Source organism: Drosophila teissieri, chromosome 2R, assembly GCF_016746235.2.
Source record: "Drosophila teissieri strain GT53w chromosome 2R, Prin_Dtei_1.1, whole genome shotgun sequence".
Classification (NCBI taxonomy): domain Eukaryota; kingdom Metazoa; phylum Arthropoda; class Insecta; order Diptera; family Drosophilidae; genus Drosophila; species Drosophila teissieri.
Window position 1 is genome coordinate 18,095,230 of NC_053030.1, and position 18,899 is coordinate 18,114,128.

The 18,899-nt window shown below is 46.2% G+C and overlaps 6 protein-coding genes across 9 annotated transcripts; 5 read left to right on the forward strand and 1 right to left on the reverse strand.

Annotated features, from left to right (window-relative positions):
• Positions 1-102: 102 nt before the first annotated feature.
• On the forward strand, positions 103-904 carry LOC122614928 (DNA replication inhibitor plutonium). Its single transcript, XM_043789684.1, has 3 exons — positions 103-260; positions 309-713; positions 774-904. Exons 1-3 carry the CDS (start codon positions 245-247, stop codon positions 875-877), a joined length of 525 nt encoding a protein of 174 aa, XP_043645619.1. The 5' UTR covers positions 103-244; the 3' UTR covers positions 878-904.
• A 136-nt stretch (positions 905-1,040) lies between these two features.
• On the forward strand, positions 1,041-2,149 carry LOC122614927 (proliferating cell nuclear antigen). Its single transcript, XM_043789683.1, has 2 exons — positions 1,041-1,289; positions 1,348-2,149. The coding sequence occupies exons 1-2, from the start codon at positions 1,182-1,184 to the stop codon at positions 2,020-2,022; spliced, it is 783 nt and encodes a 260-aa protein (XP_043645618.1). The 5' UTR covers positions 1,041-1,181; the 3' UTR covers positions 2,023-2,149.
• A 520-nt stretch (positions 2,150-2,669) lies between these two features.
• On the reverse strand, positions 2,670-6,260 carry LOC122614926 (hormone-sensitive lipase). 2 transcript variants are annotated; one of them, XM_043789682.1, is made up of 4 exons: positions 6,158-6,260; positions 3,359-5,729; positions 3,172-3,297; positions 2,670-3,111 (listed from the first exon to the last, which is right to left on the reverse strand). In XM_043789682.1, exons 2-4 carry the CDS (start codon positions 5,720-5,722, stop codon positions 2,959-2,961), a joined length of 2,643 nt encoding a protein of 880 aa, XP_043645617.1. In that variant the 5' UTR covers positions 5,723-5,729; positions 6,158-6,260; the 3' UTR covers positions 2,670-2,958. The 2 variants fall into 2 exon arrangements, with proteins under 2 accessions (XP_043645617.1, XP_043645616.1); XM_043789681.1 differs by lacking the exon at positions 6,158-6,260 and adding an exon at positions 5,940-6,094.
• Positions 6,261-6,611: 351 nt separating this feature from the next.
• LOC122612144 (arginyl-tRNA--protein transferase 1) lies at positions 6,612-9,459 on the forward strand. Of its 2 annotated transcripts, none has more exons than XM_043785563.1 (8): positions 6,612-6,807; positions 6,893-7,327; positions 7,702-7,874; positions 8,072-8,224; positions 8,514-8,695; positions 8,752-8,915; positions 8,978-9,129; positions 9,187-9,459. In XM_043785563.1, the coding sequence occupies exons 1-8, from the start codon at positions 6,723-6,725 to the stop codon at positions 9,283-9,285; spliced, it is 1,443 nt and encodes a 480-aa protein (XP_043641498.1). In that variant the 5' UTR covers positions 6,612-6,722; the 3' UTR covers positions 9,286-9,459. The 2 variants fall into 2 exon arrangements, with proteins under 2 accessions (XP_043641498.1, XP_043641499.1); XM_043785564.1 differs by lacking the exon at positions 8,072-8,224 and adding an exon at positions 8,269-8,418.
• A 145-nt stretch (positions 9,460-9,604) lies between these two features.
• LOC122612145 (sialin) lies at positions 9,605-16,452 on the forward strand. 2 transcript variants are annotated; one of them, XM_043785565.1, is made up of 7 exons: positions 9,605-9,848; positions 14,298-14,362; positions 14,676-14,830; positions 14,915-15,457; positions 15,526-15,805; positions 15,869-16,110; positions 16,177-16,452. In XM_043785565.1, the coding sequence occupies exons 2-7, from the start codon at positions 14,344-14,346 to the stop codon at positions 16,333-16,335; spliced, it is 1,398 nt and encodes a 465-aa protein (XP_043641500.1). In that variant the 5' UTR covers positions 9,605-9,848; positions 14,298-14,343; the 3' UTR covers positions 16,336-16,452. The 2 variants fall into 2 exon arrangements, with proteins under 2 accessions (XP_043641500.1, XP_043641501.1); XM_043785566.1 differs by lacking the exon at positions 9,605-9,848 and adding an exon at positions 10,429-10,573.
• A 632-nt stretch (positions 16,453-17,084) lies between these two features.
• On the forward strand, positions 17,085-18,818 carry LOC122614776 (sodium channel protein Nach). Its single transcript, XM_043789428.1, has 5 exons — positions 17,085-17,476; positions 17,533-18,269; positions 18,332-18,449; positions 18,515-18,624; positions 18,679-18,818. The coding sequence occupies exons 1-5, from the start codon at positions 17,085-17,087 to the stop codon at positions 18,816-18,818; spliced, it is 1,497 nt and encodes a 498-aa protein (XP_043645363.1).
• The last annotated feature ends 81 nt before the right edge of the window (positions 18,819-18,899 follow it).

Here is an 18,899-nt window from a genome sequence, read left to right on the forward strand (position 1 = left end):
TGTTAACAGTTCGCCGAGTGCTGTTGAGCGCACTGCGGTCCATCGCTAATTCGCATTTAAAAATTCAAAGGTTGCCCGCATTTTATTCAATGCAAAAACTTTAATATGCCCCGTAGGAATGTTGTTGTGGACATCTGAAACATTTTAACATATATTTCTACTGCTTAATATTCTCCATTTCAAACCCAACTTACGTTAAGTGCCACTGCATCCCTAGAGCACCGTTATATGAAAGCTTTGCAGAATGGCTGAAATAAATGGTAAATTAAATTATCAATGCAAACAGAATATAATTATGTCTATTGAAGCGCTCAGCTGCGTTGGACAAGATGATGTCGTTTCCCTACGCATCCTGTGCACCATGGATCGCGATGGCAGGCAGCAGAAACTCGAGGAAGTGGACTTGTACGGAAACACGGCCCTCTTGAAAGCCTGCTATTTGGGGCGATTTGAGTGCGCTCGTACGCTGCTGGAATTTGGCGCAAATGTCTTTGCCATGAACTACTTTGGCCAAAATGCCCTCACTTTGGCCACTTATGCTGGCCACTTGCCGCTGGTTAAGGAGCTGTTGCGACGGCGATCCTATAAGGATTTCAACCTGTCTTCGATGATCCCGGCTCTCTGTGTAGCTACACTGCAAAAACATTCCGCCTTGGTGGCGTATTTCACTCAGTTGGATCCGAGGGGCGTGCAAGAAACTCAAACAGTGCATGGTGAGTAAAAAAACATGTATATTTTTATCCTACAATTCTAGAAAATGAAATTGTTTTCAGGTCTGGGAGTTGCAGAGCTGCGTGGCATGATGAAAGCAGCTGGCCGTTTAAATAATAATAATGCGCGCTCCCCTCCCACTTTTATAAACAATCGTCTGCGTTAATGTATTGTAATTTTGTACTTATTTATAAATTTTATGTTTATTTATTTAATATATTCTGTGAACAGTGTAACATAAATATGTGTTCTGTTAATCAAACCAGTTGGCAGGCCGATCGCTGGCTGCTATCGATGCAATCGATATCGCCCGTGGCTTTTCACATCACTATCCCGCTCATTTAGCCCGCCTGAAAGTAAAAAAAAGAGCCCACGTTCGTCATTCATACGAAAGTCACAGCCGCGGCAACATTATTGCTGTTAAACTCAAGAGAACATAATCAGTATTTAAACAATAAACCACAGTCAACATGTTCGAGGCACGCCTGGGTCAAGCAACCATCCTAAAGAAGATCTTAGATGCCATCAAGGATCTGCTCAATGAGGCAACCTTCGATTGCAGCGACTCCGGAATTCAGGTACAAATGCACAAAAGAAGATCGTCATGGATATCCTAACACCTTGTTCATCCCACAGCTGCAGGCCATGGACAACTCCCATGTGTCCCTCGTCTCGCTGACCCTGCGTTCCGATGGCTTCGACAAGTTCCGCTGCGACCGCAATCTCTCCATGGGCATGAATCTGGGCAGCATGGCCAAGATTCTTAAGTGCGCCAACAACGAGGACAACGTGACGATGAAGGCGCAGGATAACGCCGACACCGTCACCATCATGTTCGAGTCGGCCAACCAGGAGAAGGTCTCCGACTACGAGATGAAGCTGATGAACCTCGACCAGGAGCACCTGGGCATCCCAGAGACAGACTTCTCGTGCGTGGTCCGCATGCCCGCCATGGAGTTCGCACGCATCTGCCGCGATCTGGCGCAGTTCAGCGAATCCGTTGTGATCTGCTGCACCAAGGAGGGCGTCAAGTTCTCGGCCAGCGGCGATGTGGGCACCGCCAACATTAAGCTAGCCCAAACCGGCTCTGTCGACAAGGAGGAGGAGGCGGTGATCATCGAGATGCAAGAGCCTGTGACGCTGACGTTTGCCTGTCGTTACCTGAACGCCTTCACAAAGGCGACGCCATTGTCCACCCAGGTGCAGCTGTCGATGTGCGCTGATGTCCCGCTGGTAGTCGAGTATGCGATCAAAGATCTGGGTCACATTCGCTACTACCTGGCACCCAAGATCGAGGACAACGAGACATAAGTCAGCTGTGTTTCTCACGTTTATGTTCCCGCATCGTCACCACTCATCCTCCCACGTACAATTCATTCCTAACTTTTAAGTAACTCCGCATTTTTTGATCAATAAAAGCTATATTGTGTAATGTTAACTGGTTAAGTTGAACAATTCATTTTACGGGTAATAACCATTTATTCGCATTCCATATATAACACTGGGTATCGTAATCGCTTAAGGAGAGAGATTGCAAACATATATATGTATAAAGAGTAATGGTATATCAAACACCTTGTGTACCAAAGATATACATTAAGATGTGGCGTGGGATAGACAAAAAAACTTGGCATATCTCCAACATTGAAGTTCGTTAGCCTCCGCAGCTGCAAAAAATCTGGACAGACTATTGGGGAGTTTGAAATCAAGGGTAATGGGTGATTATTCTATTCACTGTATATAAGTACTCGATCCGTATGAGGCACATAGTCGGGAGTTTTGCAACAAAGAGCTCGAAGCGAGTGTGTGCCTGCATTCAAGAGCATAATTCGTAAATACATTTAATAAATAATGCGTGTTTACACGCTTCCAATACTTGCATACTTGGCTTGCTTATGCTTGCTTATAAGAGCTAAATATCCTATACTTAGTTTGTGAGTATATAAAACATAGAAAGCTGTGTCATATAAAAGTGTATAAAAAAACCTTTGAGATTACATATAATAAAAAGCAAGAAAAGTGCGTATAACAATGAACAATTTAAATTGTTCCTGCGCATAACAAAATTCGATTTACACGCCTATGTGAGAGGAGAAAACCAATGGGGATATATGCAGGTGACAATATTTTACAGTGATGGTGAAACCCCATTGCCACTTACAATCAATCCGCCATCGGTTACTATTGTTCATTGTCGGGGGTTTAGTTCTCCAGTCCAATAGGCATGTAGACCGATGGAAATTCATCCTATGAAGCGGCTAAACTCGCACTGGGACTGGAGGACTCCTCGTCGTCCATCGAGTTGCCTTTGTCAATGTTTTTGAGCTTCGAATCTGTTTGAAGCAACGTCTGTAGAGATTTGATGCACTTCTTAGATCCCTCCATGGCTTCGTTGGATAGCTAAACGATAAAACAATGTTATTAGATTTCTGAAACTTCTGCAGTTAGCGGCTTTCCTACCATGGTGAAATTAAGGAATCCGTGCGGCAGCCCCTCAAGTATTTCCAAGTTTACTTGGCGACCAAGCCGTTTCAGTTTCTTGGCAAACATAACGCAGTCATCCAGACAGGGATCCATGTTAAGAGTCTGTGTCCGAAACAAATGAAATTATTTAATCGCAATTCATCATTGATCTTTGTAAACTTACAAGTATTTTGGTCTCCGGCAGTTGGGAAAGCCACTCATCGCTGGCCCAGTACGGCGACAAAAATGGATCCTTAGGCACATCGAATGCAAACTCCTCGCTGGGACTCCGTGCTATCAGTGCGTCCATGTTGCGCACATCCTGTTGACCCACCACGTTGCTGCCATGAATCTCATAGGACTGCGTGCAGCGAGTCAGCGTGTTGGTTATGTTGTTGACGGCTTCCTGCAGGCGACCCTGCAGCGTATCCATTGCAACGAGATCTCGACCGGTCTCCACCAGAATATCATCATCTGAACTGATCTTCGCATGCCCATTTGCCTGCGCTTGCCCTGCTTCGGGTGCCGTCTCTTCGGTTACCTCCACAGTGGCCGTGTCAATGAGATACTTGTCCAAAAAGTTGTCAATATAGGCTGCAGAGGCGGTATCCTTGGGTGGGTCGGCGGATATTTCGATGGGGTAGTGAACAATGGGCTGTGAGTCGTCCTCGAAGGAGACGCACGAGCTGTTGTCGCCTTCGGTGTTGGGGAGATCGGTACGCTCCACAGTCTGGCTGTGGTAGGAGGCTGAGGCACTGGCAAAGGTGTCACTGCTTTCGTCATCTGGTTCAATGCTGGCTTCCAGCGGCGTCAGCGGACTTCTGGCCATCGAAGTGCGGCGACTGGAGTTCAGGCTTCCCACGTTCGACTTCGGTGCATTGCGAATCTGGGCGGCATCTTCGACCTGCTTGGCATTTTGCTGAAGTGTCTCCTGGGCGGGCGCGGCATAGGCACGAAGGCAACGCATCATGAAGCCGAACGGCAGCAGGGGATCCATCAGACAGAGAAGGCGGGCAGGACTGGGCACGAAGCTAACCAGAGTTGGGCAGTAGGCCAGAAACAGGCCATCGGGCACTCGAACTCCCTGCTCAATGCACTTGAGCGCCACTCCAATGGACAGATTTGCCCCAGCCGAGTCTCCGGCGCACACAATGCGCTCAGCCGTTGTGCCTAGCAGTTCGGTATTATTCAGAAGCCAGCAGTATGCGTAGTAAACTTCCTGCAGTGCGCGAGGAAAAGGAGCTTCTGGAGCTAGGCTGTAGTCCACCGAGAGAATAGGACAGTCCAGTGCCACGGCCCAGTCGCGCAAATACAGTTCGTGGGACTTGGAGGACTGGGCCACAAAGCCGCCGCCATGGCAGTGAAAAAGAATCGATGGACTTGGCGGGATGGGCTTGTGCCAGCCGCGATAGCGACCCTCACCCAGCATTCCCGAACGTCGCCTCGCGCTCAGCAAGCGAACGGAGACAGGCAGACCGGGTCCCAAGTGTGCCGTAGGCACGGGTATCTCCACAAAGTCACCATCGCCTTGGTTTTGGTTAACGTCACTGCTGAGATTCTCCGATGCCTTGAAATCCTTTCGTCGGGGCAGCTTTAGCGGCTCGGCTGGCAATTCGATCAGGCGATTAACCTTTATGGAGCTGCCCACAATGCTGGGCAACTTGTGCATCATCTCGGACTCGGCCAGAAACCAGAAGGATTTGCAAAAGTCTATCTTAGCATTCTGCGAGATGTTGACGATGCGACGGGCGCGCAGTTCCGGATTCATAAGATACTTTCCGCTGGTCCACAGGCTGCGCGTGGTCTTCAGGATGGCGCCATCGCCCTCCTGCGAATAGTAAGATTCCGAGTAGCTAGCCATGCTAATGCCAAGGAAACGGAGAACGCCGCGTATTGAGTCGCCATACTGAAAGCCCAGGCAGCGTCCGTAAAAGCAATACTGGTTGATGGTGTCGCCCAGCTCGAAGAGCTGCTCGGCAGTGTGGTTTCCGCATGCGAACAGATCACCTGTGCTAGCCGACCACTGGCGTAGGATAAGCAGGTACTGCAGACATGTGCACAGCGACGACAGCAGCTGGGAGCACGCCTCCACCTCTTTCATGTAGAACTTCTTGCGGAAGAACATGGTGGAACGGGTGGCCGTCAGCTGCTGGCAGATGCCAATGCCATGTGCTATGCAGGCGTTAGTCACGTAGATGAAGCTTCGATAGCCATTGCCCGGCGTCTGCTCGTCGAAGTCGTACTCGTGGGCGAAGGCGTCAATCTGCTGGACCAGTCGATTGGCCAGGACAATGAAGTCCTGCCAGGCAATGTGGGCGGCATGCAGGCGCTGACCGAATTCGGTGTGGTCCCTGGCAAAGAAGGCGGCGTGATCCTGGCAGGCGGCGAACAATGTGCCATAGGCCGCCTCCAGGTCGGCGGGTACATGGTTGTGGGTGTCCTTTCCATTGACTGCCTGTGGGTTGTCGTCCTCGTGGCCCAGTTTCAGATTGTCATTGAAGACAATAAACTGGGGGCTTCCCCGTTCGGCGGAAGCCGCGTCAATCATTGTGGGGCTGCAGAGGAAACCAATTTGGTTAGGCAACTATTGCAAACAAAGCAAAAACAATCGCACAAGTGCACAGCTGCAACGACAGGTGATAACCACGTCCAATGCAGTGCTTTTCCGGATTAGAGTGACTAACTTTGAGGGTTTGAAGGTCGCTCTTAGTCTTAAACCAGTTTATTGATACGCACTAAACTGGCAACTTTATACTTAAACATACTTTTACTGATGGTATTTCCCTATATGACAATTGCACTTTTAATTTTGTTGTAACGTCATGAATTGGGATTTTCTTGCAGTGTAATTACAATGTAAACTGAGGAAAAGCCATTAAAAACTTTCACTTAACAACTACGCACTAAACCGATTTGTCTGACGTTTCCTATTGTCAATGGGACGTGTTTCTGCACTCTGCCTTTTATTGACAAATTTACTTACAGATTCCTAACTCGTCGCTTTTAGCCTAATACATTTTTAATTGGTCCACCTATTGCGGCTCCAAACATTACTATTATTATAAGACTACGCACCGATTTAACCGATTTGGCCAGTGTGGCCGTGTTGACTTGTGCGATACAATGGGGGTACTCCCATATTTTGTTAAGCTTAAACTTAGCTTTTCAATAATTCCATTCGAAAATAAAGTTTATTAAATTTTGTATTTTACGAATTCAAATATGACTATATCTACAATCTTACTCTCTTAGTAAAAAAAAGTCAAATAAACTATTAGCATACGAGTTTTCTAATTATCTGATTTGCGTTTGATGTTGGTGTTAAAAACTCTATATATATAGGATAATTTTATTAAACTTGAACATTTACAGCTTGGTGCAGTGGACCCAGCCTATTACCAATTATTTGGAATGTATTTTCTTGTCGCCGAACGCTGGTCACACTGCGTGCATATAAAATTTCGCAACAGCGGCTTGAAGCTTTATTATTTTAGTCGTAATTAAATGCACTATGCTTGCACTGTGAACGGCATCGAAAGAGCATAATAATGAGCGTCAGCATTGTGCAGTACTATGGCAGCCAGCAGAGCAAGTGCGGCTACTGCGCGGGAACGAACTGCAGCCTGTCGCACGGTAAGAACATGCAAAACCAGTTCAAAAGCCAGGTGCAATGTACCCACTCGCATACGCATAATCGCGCATTCGTCATGTATGACAGGTATGCACGCCTATCGGCTGGACTGCCAGGACTACCAGGACCTCATCGATCGCGGCTGGCGGCGGTGCGGCAACTACTGCTACAAGCTGCGCAACCAGGAGACCTGCTGCCCCTGCTACACGATCAAATGCGACGGCCTGGAGTTCAAGCTCTCCAAGTCAAACAAGCGCATTCTGCGCCGCATGAATCGATTTTTGCGCGACGGCAAGCGGGAGTCCAAACCGGAAACTGGCGACGGCGACGGGGAAGCCGATGCCGATGACGCCATAGGAGCACCCGAGGTCACGGCCAGCGAACCGCAGCCCCAGTTGCCCGATAAGAGTCCCACTGTTATCAATGTCGATCACGTTGCGTCACTGGCAACGGCTCAGAAGAAGCCGACCAAACAGGCAACTGCTCCAGCGATGGAAGCTCCCACGCTGGGGTCTAACAAATGTGCGTATGCTTCTCTAATTGTGCTTCTTCATATACCACTTCTCTTGATAAGCATCCATCCGTTTTGCAGCTTTTGGTTAAAGCTGTCTTCATTTGTCAATTACGAGCTTGCGTGTGTCTATATGATTAATGATCTGGAAAAATTTAAACTCATTATTGGTTCACATGGTGAACTATTTAATATAATATGGTTAAATGCTTGCATTTATCTTAATCTTATCTGTAAGCATACTGAGCAATAGTATCAATGGACTACAACTCGTGTACTTATGACTATTTTATAGACAATACATCGTTTAGGATTATTCTGTACAATTATGACTGTGTAAGCCATTTTCGTAATTATATATTACATTCTCTCTTTTCTTCACCAGCCGCAGCACCGATCTCAAACAAGCCGTGCAAGAAGGCCAAGCAGATGCGATTGGATCGTCGGCGAGCCAAGCTGGGAGACGCGGCCTCAACCTCAACGAAATCCATTTCGCAGGAAAAGACTCTTCGCGACTTCTTGTACTCAGACAGCGAGACTAACAAGCATCAGCTAAAGGTGCGTTGCGGATAAATGTTGATAGTGTACTTAGTTAGACCGTTTGCAAAGCTAAGCTAGATAGCGTGAACCTATGTATGTTCTTAAGGGTTTATATTGTATACTGTGCCTATGTGTTTCCTGTGTCCGTCCCCCCGAGTATGAGTCTCCCGCTACATGTAGACACATCTGTCTTTGTGCTGTTTGTGTTCTTGCAGATCGTTTTGGTCGCTTCCTCAGACACAGAGCGTACTTGTGCCGATGCAGTGATCGCGTTGTATCGCAAATACCAAATAACCATTCACAATGATAACCCCGCACGCCTCACCCTAGCTAGTATGCAGCGGTTCTTGGTTAAATCACCTCTTAAGGTAATTATAAACGAATATTCACCTTACCAAAAATGTATTCGCAGCTGCGATTGGTGCACGTTCATGACGACGAATTCAGGCGGACCCTGCCCCAGAGTTTTGCGCTCTACAAGAAGTATCAGATATCGATACACAACGATCCGCCAAAGGATCAGGCCGCCTACAAGGACCATCTGCAGTCGACCCCCATGAAGGTTTCCTGAATTCTAATGTTATTTCTTTATTTTTTGCAAACAAACATTAAACTTTTGTTTCTTACCTGTTATCGCCTTGACGTATCTGCTTGCAGAATGAGAAACCCAGCGATGGTCCTGAAATGGGCTACGGTTCGTTCCATCAACAGTACTGGCTGGACGACAAGCTGATTGCCGTGGGTGTAATTGACATTCTGCCTGGTTGCGTAAGCTCGGTGTACTTTTTCTACGATCCGGACTATAGCTTTCTATCGCTTGGCACATATGGTTCACTCAGGTAAAGCAAGACTCCAAGCAAAGAAAGATAAAACTACATAGTTAAAATTCTTTCAGGGAAATTGACTTGGTGCAATCGCTCGCCGAGAATGTGCATGCTCTAAAGTATTACTATATGGGCTTCTACATACACTCCTGCCCCAAAATGCGCTACAAGGGCAAGTTGTCCGCCTCTTATTTGCTGTGCCCGGAAACTTACAAATGGCTAACGCTTACCGATGGTAAGTTTGCAATACAATTTCATTGATTTTATTCGGTACTACAGATAACCACATGTTTTCAGCCATTCGTGCGAAGCTAGACGAACATAAGTACCAACGCTTAAACGAAGATCCTGCAGATAAGGATGTGAATGAGTTCTTGGCGGAGCATTTAGACGAAGTTATGCTGCTCTTGGATGCCCAAACCTGCACTAACTACAATCACTACAAGCAGGCATGTTTCTTAATCCTAACATAAGGGGTTTAAAATACCAATTTATTTTATTTACAGCTTCAGGGCGCAGACTGCGATGTCGATACCATTATTGAGTACAGCAAGCTGGTGGGAAAAGCGTGTGCCCGGCGCATGCTATACGTGAATATGTTGTGAACGATATGCAACCACAGATTTTAATTTGTTTTTAAAATAGTAGTCAAGTAAAGTTGCCATTATTTGGATTTTGAATTATATGCCTTTCGCACTAGCAAAGATGTACTAGATAAACTACGCTTGATAAACAGCAAAGATGTTAAAAATATAAAAAGTTTTAATAATTGTCATGCATTCCATATAGTTATAGTCATTTCCCTCTGGTCTGTTTACACCAGCCAACAACCAATTCTGCTGGAATGTAAAAGCAAAATATGCTCGTCACTCATACACATTCTGAAAAGCTGACAGTTTCCACTCATAATCGCTTCTTATCAGAAACAAGCAGCTAAATGCATCAATTAAGCTTTATGGGCTGGCAGCATGTACATTCCGTGTTGGTACAAGTCGGATAAACCTCGGAGATAAAGCACTTTATAAGGCACTCCACAGGGTGGGAGATAGTTGGCCAGGAAGCCAATTGTTGCCGTGAAATCCAGTCGTTTACAGCTGTGGAAAAACTCGGATGTGTTCAAAGGGGTTTGGATTACCAACTGTCTGCGCTGGAAAGTTCGTTATCCAAGGTGAGCTGTGTGCGAAGTTATTTGCGTCTGAAGACGAACGCTTAATTATAAATAAAACCTATGTCAATAGTATCTGTTCTGCTGTGGCTTTTCACTGGCATTCGCCAAGTGCGCTAATTAAACAAAATTATAAAACAAGTGGACGGTCAAGTGGGTTTTTACAGCACGTGTTTTATGGTGATATTTTTTCCAAAAATTTATTAATACAAGGGTGCACACAGCTGCCGCATAAACTAATCTATCATACGCTAGTTGGGATGTACACAAAAAATTAGTAATATGAATATAATGTGGTGATATTTTTGAATTATTACTCACCATTATTGTGTTTATTGGCTTACATTTTAGCACAATTTTGTGAGATTTTTTGTTAACAAATTTCACGGCACTTTTGTTGTTGCGCAAATCGCATGCGATTTTTTGGCACGCTATCAGAAAGCGTTAAAAAGCCAATCGACGTTGAGCTTCAACCGTCGGCGGCAGCAGCAGCAAATTTAAACAAAAATTTTAACCGTTTTAACCGGTGCTGCCGTCGCCGCTGAAAAAAACGAGACTGCGACTGCGGCAGGTGGGGAAGTTTTGCTTAAATCGTCGCCCAAGTATATATGCCATTGGCAACTGCCGATTTAGCTTCATTCGCCGCGCGACGTTCTCAGCACTCCGTTTCGGCCGCTGAGCTCCTAGATAAACCAACACCAACAATCAACAAGTGGCAGCCACATAAAGTGAGTTCAGTGCGGCGCCTCGTTGCAGCCTAGCTGCTGCTATTAACGCATTTTCCTACGCGCCTCCCTTCCTGTCGACGAGAAAGTCCAGTTTCGCATAAACAATTTAAATGTTGCAGCAACGTGCGAATGTTTTGCCATATTAATTCCATCATTTGTTCGGTGCTTGTGGTAAAATTCCATGCAAAATTGGTGCCACGAAGAAGTACGAGCGCAGATAAGCGGAGATGACTTTCGAGTGTTTTGTGATCGCGAGTGGTTTGTGTGGTCTATGCTCTATGGTCTATTGCCAATTTTCCATAACGAATCAATCGATTGCGTAGAAATCTTGCGAGACAAGCCCCCTATTTGTACATATGTACATACGTATAAAAATAGAAACATTCCGTGTGGATGGATGTCTTGAAAAAAAGAGAGATCGAAATCGAATTGGAATTCCAGCTTAATTAGGCATTGACCGTTTTATTTTCAGTTACCCAAAAAATTTGCATCCCAAATAATAACAGGTTTCGTTACTTTGATTCATTGAACCGCGACTTGAATCGTTTCAAACAATTTCAATTTGATGCCTAGTGATCCGTGGGTGACGTTGGTTCCACGCCTTGGCAACAAGTGCCTGCAGTTGGCTCAGGATTAGGAGACTTTGGACCCAAACTGGACTGGGTGAACTGGGCCCCTAGAAGCCTCTGGCTTGTTGTGGTACAGGTTTCTGGGGCTACGCAAAAGATTCAGACAGTAGCTGGACAGTAGTAGCTTTTATGCAACGAATACTCTCCGATTCGTTTGCCTGCTGGACTTACATAGTTCATAGTTTGGTTTTGTTTTGTTTGGGAGGGGAAGGAAATAATATGTGAATAGCAATATCTCACACTCGTGATTTGTATTAGCATGTGCGTGCAATATTCGCAATTGTCGCATTGATTTTGGCATTATTCAATTCGTAGAGGCATTAACAATCATTGCTATGTTCATGCGCCACGTAATTTTCCGAAATTTAATTATAACGTGCAAAAATGCAAAAATAAAACAAGAGAAAAAAAGCACAAATTATATGATTTCAATGGGAATTGGTGCAAAATGGCAGTTCAGTTCGGCCCCAGTGAGTGAGGCTATGAGAACCCAATTTGCGCAAATACACAATGTTCTACTACAATAACTGACAACCGAAGTGGGTTCATTACCGGTCTTGATTTGTTAGCCAGTTGCGCTTGATTGCCGCTCAAATAACCTGCAGAGTTCTATGCCAAACAACAAAAAAACCTATAACAGAATCGAACTACGCTACGTATGATACCATTTTGGATAATTTTGGGGGGAACTGGAGGATCCAGAGAAAAGGGCGAAGAGAGACGAACCAACTGGGTAGCCAGCGAGTCTTATGTAAATGGAACGCGTGTTGTGAATACCAGACGCAGTTGCTTCATATTCGGATTCGTGGCTGACCTGCATGGAGATGTGGATATATACGGCTCATGTGGGATAGGTGATAAGGGATCCTTTCTGGCCGATCGTAAATCAAATCATTTAACGTGGTAAACACACAGTTCGCTGTTAACGGGTTCCACTGCGATTGCGGCTAATTGACGATTAACCTGACTCTAATGATGGTCGTTCACAAGTTGATAGCCAACTTATCACCACCATACCCACACCCACACCCATACCCATGTGCCATAGTCGGCCAACTAATAAAACACATCACTTTATGGCCAATAAATTGCCGAGCTGATTTTATAAACTCAATGGCGAGGATGTTGATAAGAGCGTAACGCCGCAGATTAGAAAGAGAAGCTGGCGCTAACTTAATGCCCCATATAACCCATATAACCCGTGCCATGTTTGGTGTGAAACAAAAACCACAAGCTCTTAGCCTAATGATTTGTTTTGGCTTTCAGCACTTTATCGAAAACCCAGATCGCTGTAACACGATGCCCTGCAATTAGGCGTTCAGTTAGTCAGTTGATCAGCAGTAAGGCCAAATTAATGGCGAAGGTCATTAGCTGCGTTCTTTGATCTCTCTGCGCAAAGGTATAATTAAGAGATTTCAATTCACGTATTGCAAAGCAATTACTCAGTTCCCATTCAATTCCCACTGTTATCCAGTTGCCAAATTAGTTCTCGCGAAACCATCTACGGCTGCTCACAGCCAACTCACGTAATTAAAACCATATATGTATGCACTGCGCTTCCAGGCGCCCCAAAGGGTTAGAATGCCTCTACTTTTGCTTCTTTTGGCCATAATCCAGTTTGTGGTCTAGTCACAGGATGCAATGCGATAAACCCGTCCATAAATGGAGTTGTGTGCATAGAAAGAGGGCTATTTTTACTGCTGTTCCATTCCTCGGCTCCATTCAGGGAATTCATTGCCTGGCTTGAGATTGCTTATCACAGATGGCGTATAAAGTGGTTATATATTTATGAGCCCCCTTCACGCTGAGGCCTTTAATCGGATTTCATGATTTAAGGCGCCAATCTCTAGACTGTTTTTAGTACGGGAAGTCGATGCTAAGGGCACTTGCATTTTCGATTTTGGGCCGGAAATTTAGTAATTAGGGCAAACAAGTGTTCGAATTCAATATAATGCTTAATTAAACGCCATGCCTTTATGCATGTATGCCTTTATGTCGGCAACTTGAATGGCAGCCGCGCAAACATATCTTTTGTGCGAAATGCAGCGGAGTTCAGCTGTTTAAATGAGCCAACTTCGTTGCCATTTAATCGCAAGATCATATCCCAGGGATAGTTAGATTGGCAAATGGGCATAGCATGCCAGTGGCCAATTATCATGTTGCTTCCTTACTACCTGCAAACTCTGACGTTGCCAATGCCATTCGACACTTTTGTCGCAAATAGTGGCATTTGATTTAGTTATGCATTTTGTTATTTCGAGCTCGTAACAACTCGATTTGACTAAACGGCGCCCTCACGTGCCCCCATTTCGAGTGCCAAGTGGTACGTGCTTATAATTTTGACAAGTGCATTGCACGCAGATAATGCCGAAAGCACTCTCCACCGATACGAAAGCCGAAGCAAAAATTCACGGCTAATTCCAAATAGACCGTTACTCGTGCACGTTTGCTAGCTGAGTTTTTGCTGGCCGCATATTGTGACATCTCCATGCCAAAAACCAATCACGGCTATCACCTTCGCAATGGATGTCAATGTATTGCTAAAAGTATATAACATTATAAACAGATTGTTGCACTTATCTGCGGTTTGCATTTAATGAACGGAACCGGGTGTTTAAAAGTATATTAAACTGTGATTTTATGGTCGTTTGGATGACAGTCGTAACTAAGCTGCCAATTAAGTTATCAGTTTTAGGGCAGATAAGTTCGTCAGTCGAAGAGCAACATTTGAGAACTCTAGTGAAAAATCTATTTAATCGGTGCATAAATTAGTGCTTTCTATGCATTTAACTTACGAGCCATAATCATAGTATTTATGGAGATGAATTGCTTTTTAAATAGAGGCAATTAATTTAGAAATTATATAATAATGGGTATGCAAAGCATAAATGTAAATTTATTGAAATTGATTGCCCCCTGAGATCAGGTGTTTCCGAATATAGCCCCGAGTGACTTGCCATTTAAAACCCCATTCAATAAATTCACAAAAATTTTTGGCGAATGCCTGGGGAAGCACCCGTTACTTATACGTAAATTGATCTGCATAAGTGCCGAAAATCTGGCTAACAGCTTCCTGTTGTTTTCATTTTTTTCAGCTGACAAGCGACGCAAGGCAACGGAGCCATAACAAAAGCCGCCGAAATGGCCTTCATGCCGTGCTGTAAGTACCCAAATATACATATATACATACATACGTATTATTGCCACACGCCACCATCAATAACGCCTTAGCCTCACGTGATCTTCGATCCGCGCACCGAAATGCAAAATACCCCAAAATTGATATCCAGCTCAAATATTGAGATTTGCCCATGCGCAGCCCATTAGAGAGCTGCGACATGGCCCAAAAACGGGAATAGAGATCTTTCCGATCCGCTAATTGAGCTAATGATGCTGCGAGGGGCCTGTACGGATATCGAAATCGAAAATTGAATAACGATCTGTCAATAATCAATATTTACTGTCGTTTGCAGTCTATGTGCCCAAGCGGATCAACCTGGCGATCATGCTCTTCATGGCCTGCCTGCTCAGCTACATGATGCGGGTGAATCTCTCGATCAACATCATCGCCATGGTGGAGGACACGAGCGCCCACGAGAATGGAACGGAAGTGGAGGCGCTGCCCGATGTAAGTTATATTCGATACTAAAGTCAAGCTAGAGACTTACACCTCTGTCTATCCCATCTAATCCATTCCATTATTATTCTCCAGTATGGACCGCGCTATAACTGGACGCAATCGGATCAGGCTCTGCTGCTGGGTGCCTACTTCTATGGCTACATGATCACCTCTTTGCCCGCCGGCACTCTGGCCGAGATGCTGGGCGCCAGAAATGTGGCTGGCTACAGTTGCCTGCTGGCCGGCATCCTGACGGCCTTGACTCCGGCGGCAGCTGCCTGGGACAAATATGCGGTGTTTGCCGTGCGCTTCCTGATCGGCTTCCTCAACGGTGTGGTGTATCCGTGCTGCCACAGCCTGGTGTCCAAGTGGTCGCCGCCGGATGAGAAGGGCAAGTTTGTGGCCTCGCTGATGGGCGGCACCTTTGGCACTGTCATCACATGGCCCATCAGCGGCGTGATCATCGAGAATCTGGGCTGGGACTGGGCCTTCTACATTGTGGGCATATTCGTGCTGGTTGTGGTCGCCATATGGTTCTACCTGGTGGCGGATACTCCGGCCCAGCACAGCACGATCAGTCTCAAGGAGCGCGAGTACATCGAGAGCAGCTTGGGTGACACTCTGAGCAACAAGAAGGTAAGGTGGCCCATAAAATGGAACATTAATTCAAGTACTTACTTTTATATTTGTTGCAACCTTTGTAGAAGTGGCCGCCATACAAGGAGCTCGTCCTGTCGCTGCCCTTCTGGTCGCTCATGATGCTGCACTACGGCAGTATGTGGGGCCTGTTCTTCCTGATCACCGCCACGCCCAAGTTCTTGAGCGAGGTCCTGGGCTTTAATCTCTCGTCCGCCGGCTTCCTGTCCAGCCTGCCACATGTGGCACGTCTGCTCTGCGCCTTCGGCTTTGGCGCTGTGGCGGATTGGATACGTCAACGTGGTTGGTTGACCGTAACCCGCATGCGCAAGGCCTTCTGCCTGCCCTGTAAGTGTGACTATATTGTGCACCTTATTAGTATACTACAGCTATCCATTTAACGTTGAATAGCTCACATCTTGCCCGGCGTTATGCTGATTATACTGGCCTACTTTGGTCGCGATCCCTATGTGTGCGTTGCCATTATGACCATTTCGCTGGGCTTCAATGGAGCGGCCACCGCCTCCAACTTGGCCAACTCACAGGACCTGGCGCCCAACTATGCGGGCACGCTGTACGGCATCATCAACTGTGTGGGCACCACGCCCGGCATCTTCTCGCCCCTGATTGTGGCCGCCTTTACAAAGAACGAGGTAAGTGTGGATGCTTCAGGTGATTCCAAATATCCATTTCATTCATGAATTTTCCACTCTCCATAGAACACAATCGATCAGTGGCACTGGGTGTTCATCATTGGAGCTGCTGCCTACATATTGCCCGCCCTGTTCTTCTGGGTCTTCGGATCGGGCAAGATCCAGAAGTGGAACGAGGTGCAGACCACCGAGTCGCGTGAGGATATTGTCAACACAAAGTTGTAGTTTGTGCCCTGGCAATCTCACCTGTGATTTATGTACTTTAAGTATTATGCCATAACGACGATGTGTACTTCTTTATGGAGAGTCCTATTAAAGCCTTAGCCGTGTATTTATTATTAACACTAATGGTTTCATTCGCCGCACGTGAATTCTGACTCACGAGTCAGGTGAGGTCGAAACCAGTTCCTCTTTCGGATTGGCACAACGACCTTAACCTGGTCGGGGATTATTCTCTGGTGAACTGGTTGCGGCTCTTTGCAGAAAAATTAGGAATTCATGCTTGATAAAACGGAATTGACACCCTTAATTAGTCAAGTGCTAATCAACTTTGAGGACACTTTCAACTAACGAATATCAGCTTTTAATTGCGTACTAACGTCATGCCCAACAAGTTGTTAGTAGGTAAGCGGCAAAGTCAATTCGCAATTTATGGGGTGTGAAAATTCAATTTATTATCAAAATTAAGACATTGAGTCATAGAAGTTGTGCGAAATTCATTCATTCAGAAACAAAATAAATGACTAAAATATTTAATAAAATATCCACGCATTGTGTGTACAAGTTAATTAATCCACCAATAAACTTTTAGAATAGTAAACTTACCGCTAATGGTCACAACAAATGAGACGCATTCCCTTCACAAGTTAGTCACTCAATCAACCCATAATTAGCACCCATTATTCCACACATTAAGGACACTATCCCGGCCTATAAAAGCCAGCAAGTTGAGTAGCTCCTACAGACAGTACAAAATGATAGAGGCGGCAAAGTGGCCATCACCTGGCAAAAGGACCTCCAAGGGCAATGAGAGCAGGAAGCGTAGGAAGGAACCGAGTATGCTCAGGACGGCCATACTGGCCACATTCTGGGAGTACACGGAGCGGACCAAGTTGAGTGGCATGTGGCTAATGCGGCGGAATCGCACCTACGGCTTGTCCCGGTTCATCTGGTCCTCGGTACTGTTGCAGCTGCTCCTGCTGAGCATCTACCTCACCCTGCTGCTGTGGCTCAAGTTCTACTCGTACCCCATCCTAAACACCATTTCCAATGATCTCTCCATCACGGACGTCGCCTTCCCGGGCGTTACCATCTGCAGCCCAAAAGTGGTCAACTCGGAGCGAGTCGATCGCTATGTTAAGACGCTGTAAGGAACTGGGACATCTTCGAGGATATCCATTTACAGTTTTCCTTTCCTTATAGCAAAATTCCCAAGGAGTACGACATAGCAGATGTGATCGCCGGCTTTGATTTCCTCAACGCCTTCACGGATCAGAGCTTTGAGCCGCCGGGACACGAAAGCTATCGGGCCACCGATGCCGTCCTACGGCTGAACAACGTGACCACCTGGGAGGCGGCCATGGCCGTCAGTCCGGGATGCTTCGACTACGTGAAGCGCTGCTTCTGGGGCCACACGGAGTTCCAGTGCAACCAGAGCCACGAGTACCTATCGTTCATTCCCACCACTGCGTACCTGGGACCCTGTTGCTCCTTCAACTATAATCCCCGGAACGCCAGCTTCGTGCCCTTCTCGGCCAACATCTTTGGCATGGACGGCGGACTGACCTTTGTGGGTGCGGAGGGCAGTGAGCGGAACCTAAACACTGGCCTTATAGTGCTGGTCCACCATCCCATGGACTATGTGACTGAGGCGGCTGCCTCGGTGACCATTACCGCTCAGTCTGAGAGCTTTGTGGAGGTCTCGCCCACGGTGCAGAGCTCCTCGGTGGAGGTGCTGGAGCTTTCGGAACGTAAGAGGGACTGCCTCATCTCGGGCGACCTGGAGTTGAGCAATTACCGGCAGGCCGCCTGCCTCCTCGCCTGCCAGACGGAGGCCATCGTCCAGAAGTGCGGCTGCCATCCATATCTGCTGCCCATCGTGGGCAACAAGTTCAAGGAGTGCAATCTCAACGACACCTTCTGCTATTCAGCCAACTATGGTGGGTCTCGGGTTCCAGGAGGTGCTCCTTATATACATTTCTTACCCTTTTCGGCTGTGTAGATAACTTCAAAAGTGTGCGCTGTGATCAGTGCCTGCCCAATTGCTACGATGTCACCTACTCCACGCTGTCCTACAAAACAGATCTCAACCAGCATCAGTACTCCGTAAGCCGCTTCTAGTGAGTAAAAATATGGGTTACCTGCTGGGTTATTGACTAGTTTATACTCTTTATTGTTTAAACAGTTCTCCGGAACTGCTAAACAACGACAGCTTCGTTCTCCGGGTCTATTTGGCCAAACAAGTGGTTCCAGTCATCCGGAAAGTGACGGTTATGTCTTGGGTAGGACTTCTATGTGAGTGGGGGTACAGTCTTATAAGGCAGGTGTTTTAATTTCCAGTAATTTCAGCGGATTTGGGCGGCATCTTTAACCTCTGTCTGGGTCTAAGTATGATTTCTGTGGTTGAGTTCTTTTACTATTGTACGTATCGCTTGTATATCAACTACCAACTGCAGAAGGCTCAGCAACCCAGGAAGGCGTGGCAATAAAATTAATCACTATAAAATTAAGCTTTTCAATAAAAATAGTTAATATAAGGATCGATGTTGGTCTCTTAGAAGAATTCGAAA

What these genes read in the sequence shown, in the direction of transcription:
- LOC122612144 (XM_043785563.1), top strand. Translation starts at nt 6,723, where the DNA reads ATGAGCGTCAGCATTGTGCAGTACTATGGCAGCCAGCAGAGCAAGTGC. An exon ending in GAACTGCAGCCTGTCGCACG is followed by an intron (nt 6,808 to 6,892) that starts GTAAGAACATGC and finishes CATGTATGACAG; the next exon opens with GTATGCACGCCTATCGGCTG. An exon ending in CACGCTGGGGTCTAACAAAT is followed by an intron (nt 7,328 to 7,701) that starts GTGCGTATGCTT and finishes TTTCTTCACCAG; the next exon opens with CCGCAGCACCGATCTCAAAC.
- LOC122614926 (XM_043789682.1), bottom strand. Translation starts at nt 5,722, where the DNA reads ATGATTGACGCGGCTTCCGCCGAACGGGGAAGCCCCCAGTTTATTGTC. An exon ending in TGCCGGAGACCAAAATACTT is followed by an intron (nt 3,298 to 3,358) that starts GTAAGTTTACAA and finishes TTTCGGACACAG; the next exon opens with ACTCTTAACATGGATCCCTG. An exon ending in GATTCCTTAATTTCACCATG is followed by an intron (nt 3,112 to 3,171) that starts GTAGGAAAGCCG and finishes TTTATCGTTTAG; the next exon opens with CTATCCAACGAAGCCATGGA.
- LOC122614928 (XM_043789684.1), top strand. An exon ending in AGAAACTCAAACAGTGCATG is followed by an intron (nt 714 to 773) that starts GTGAGTAAAAAA and finishes AATTGTTTTCAG; the next exon opens with GTCTGGGAGTTGCAGAGCTG.
- LOC122612145 (XM_043785565.1), top strand. An exon ending in ACACTCTGAGCAACAAGAAG is followed by an intron (nt 15,458 to 15,525) that starts GTAAGGTGGCCC and finishes CAACCTTTGTAG; the next exon opens with AAGTGGCCGCCATACAAGGA. An exon ending in CAAGGCCTTCTGCCTGCCCT is followed by an intron (nt 15,806 to 15,868) that starts GTAAGTGTGACT and finishes AACGTTGAATAG; the next exon opens with CTCACATCTTGCCCGGCGTT.
- LOC122614927 (XM_043789683.1), top strand. Translation starts at nt 1,182, where the DNA reads ATGTTCGAGGCACGCCTGGGTCAAGCAACCATCCTAAAGAAGATCTTA. An exon ending in GCAGCGACTCCGGAATTCAG is followed by an intron (nt 1,290 to 1,347) that starts GTACAAATGCAC and finishes TTCATCCCACAG; the next exon opens with CTGCAGGCCATGGACAACTC.
- LOC122614776 (XM_043789428.1), top strand. Translation starts at nt 17,085, where the DNA reads ATGATAGAGGCGGCAAAGTGGCCATCACCTGGCAAAAGGACCTCCAAG. An exon ending in GATCGCTATGTTAAGACGCT is followed by an intron (nt 17,477 to 17,532) that starts GTAAGGAACTGG and finishes CTTTCCTTATAG; the next exon opens with CAAAATTCCCAAGGAGTACG. An exon ending in TACTCCGTAAGCCGCTTCTA is followed by an intron (nt 18,450 to 18,514) that starts GTGAGTAAAAAT and finishes TTGTTTAAACAG; the next exon opens with TTCTCCGGAACTGCTAAACA.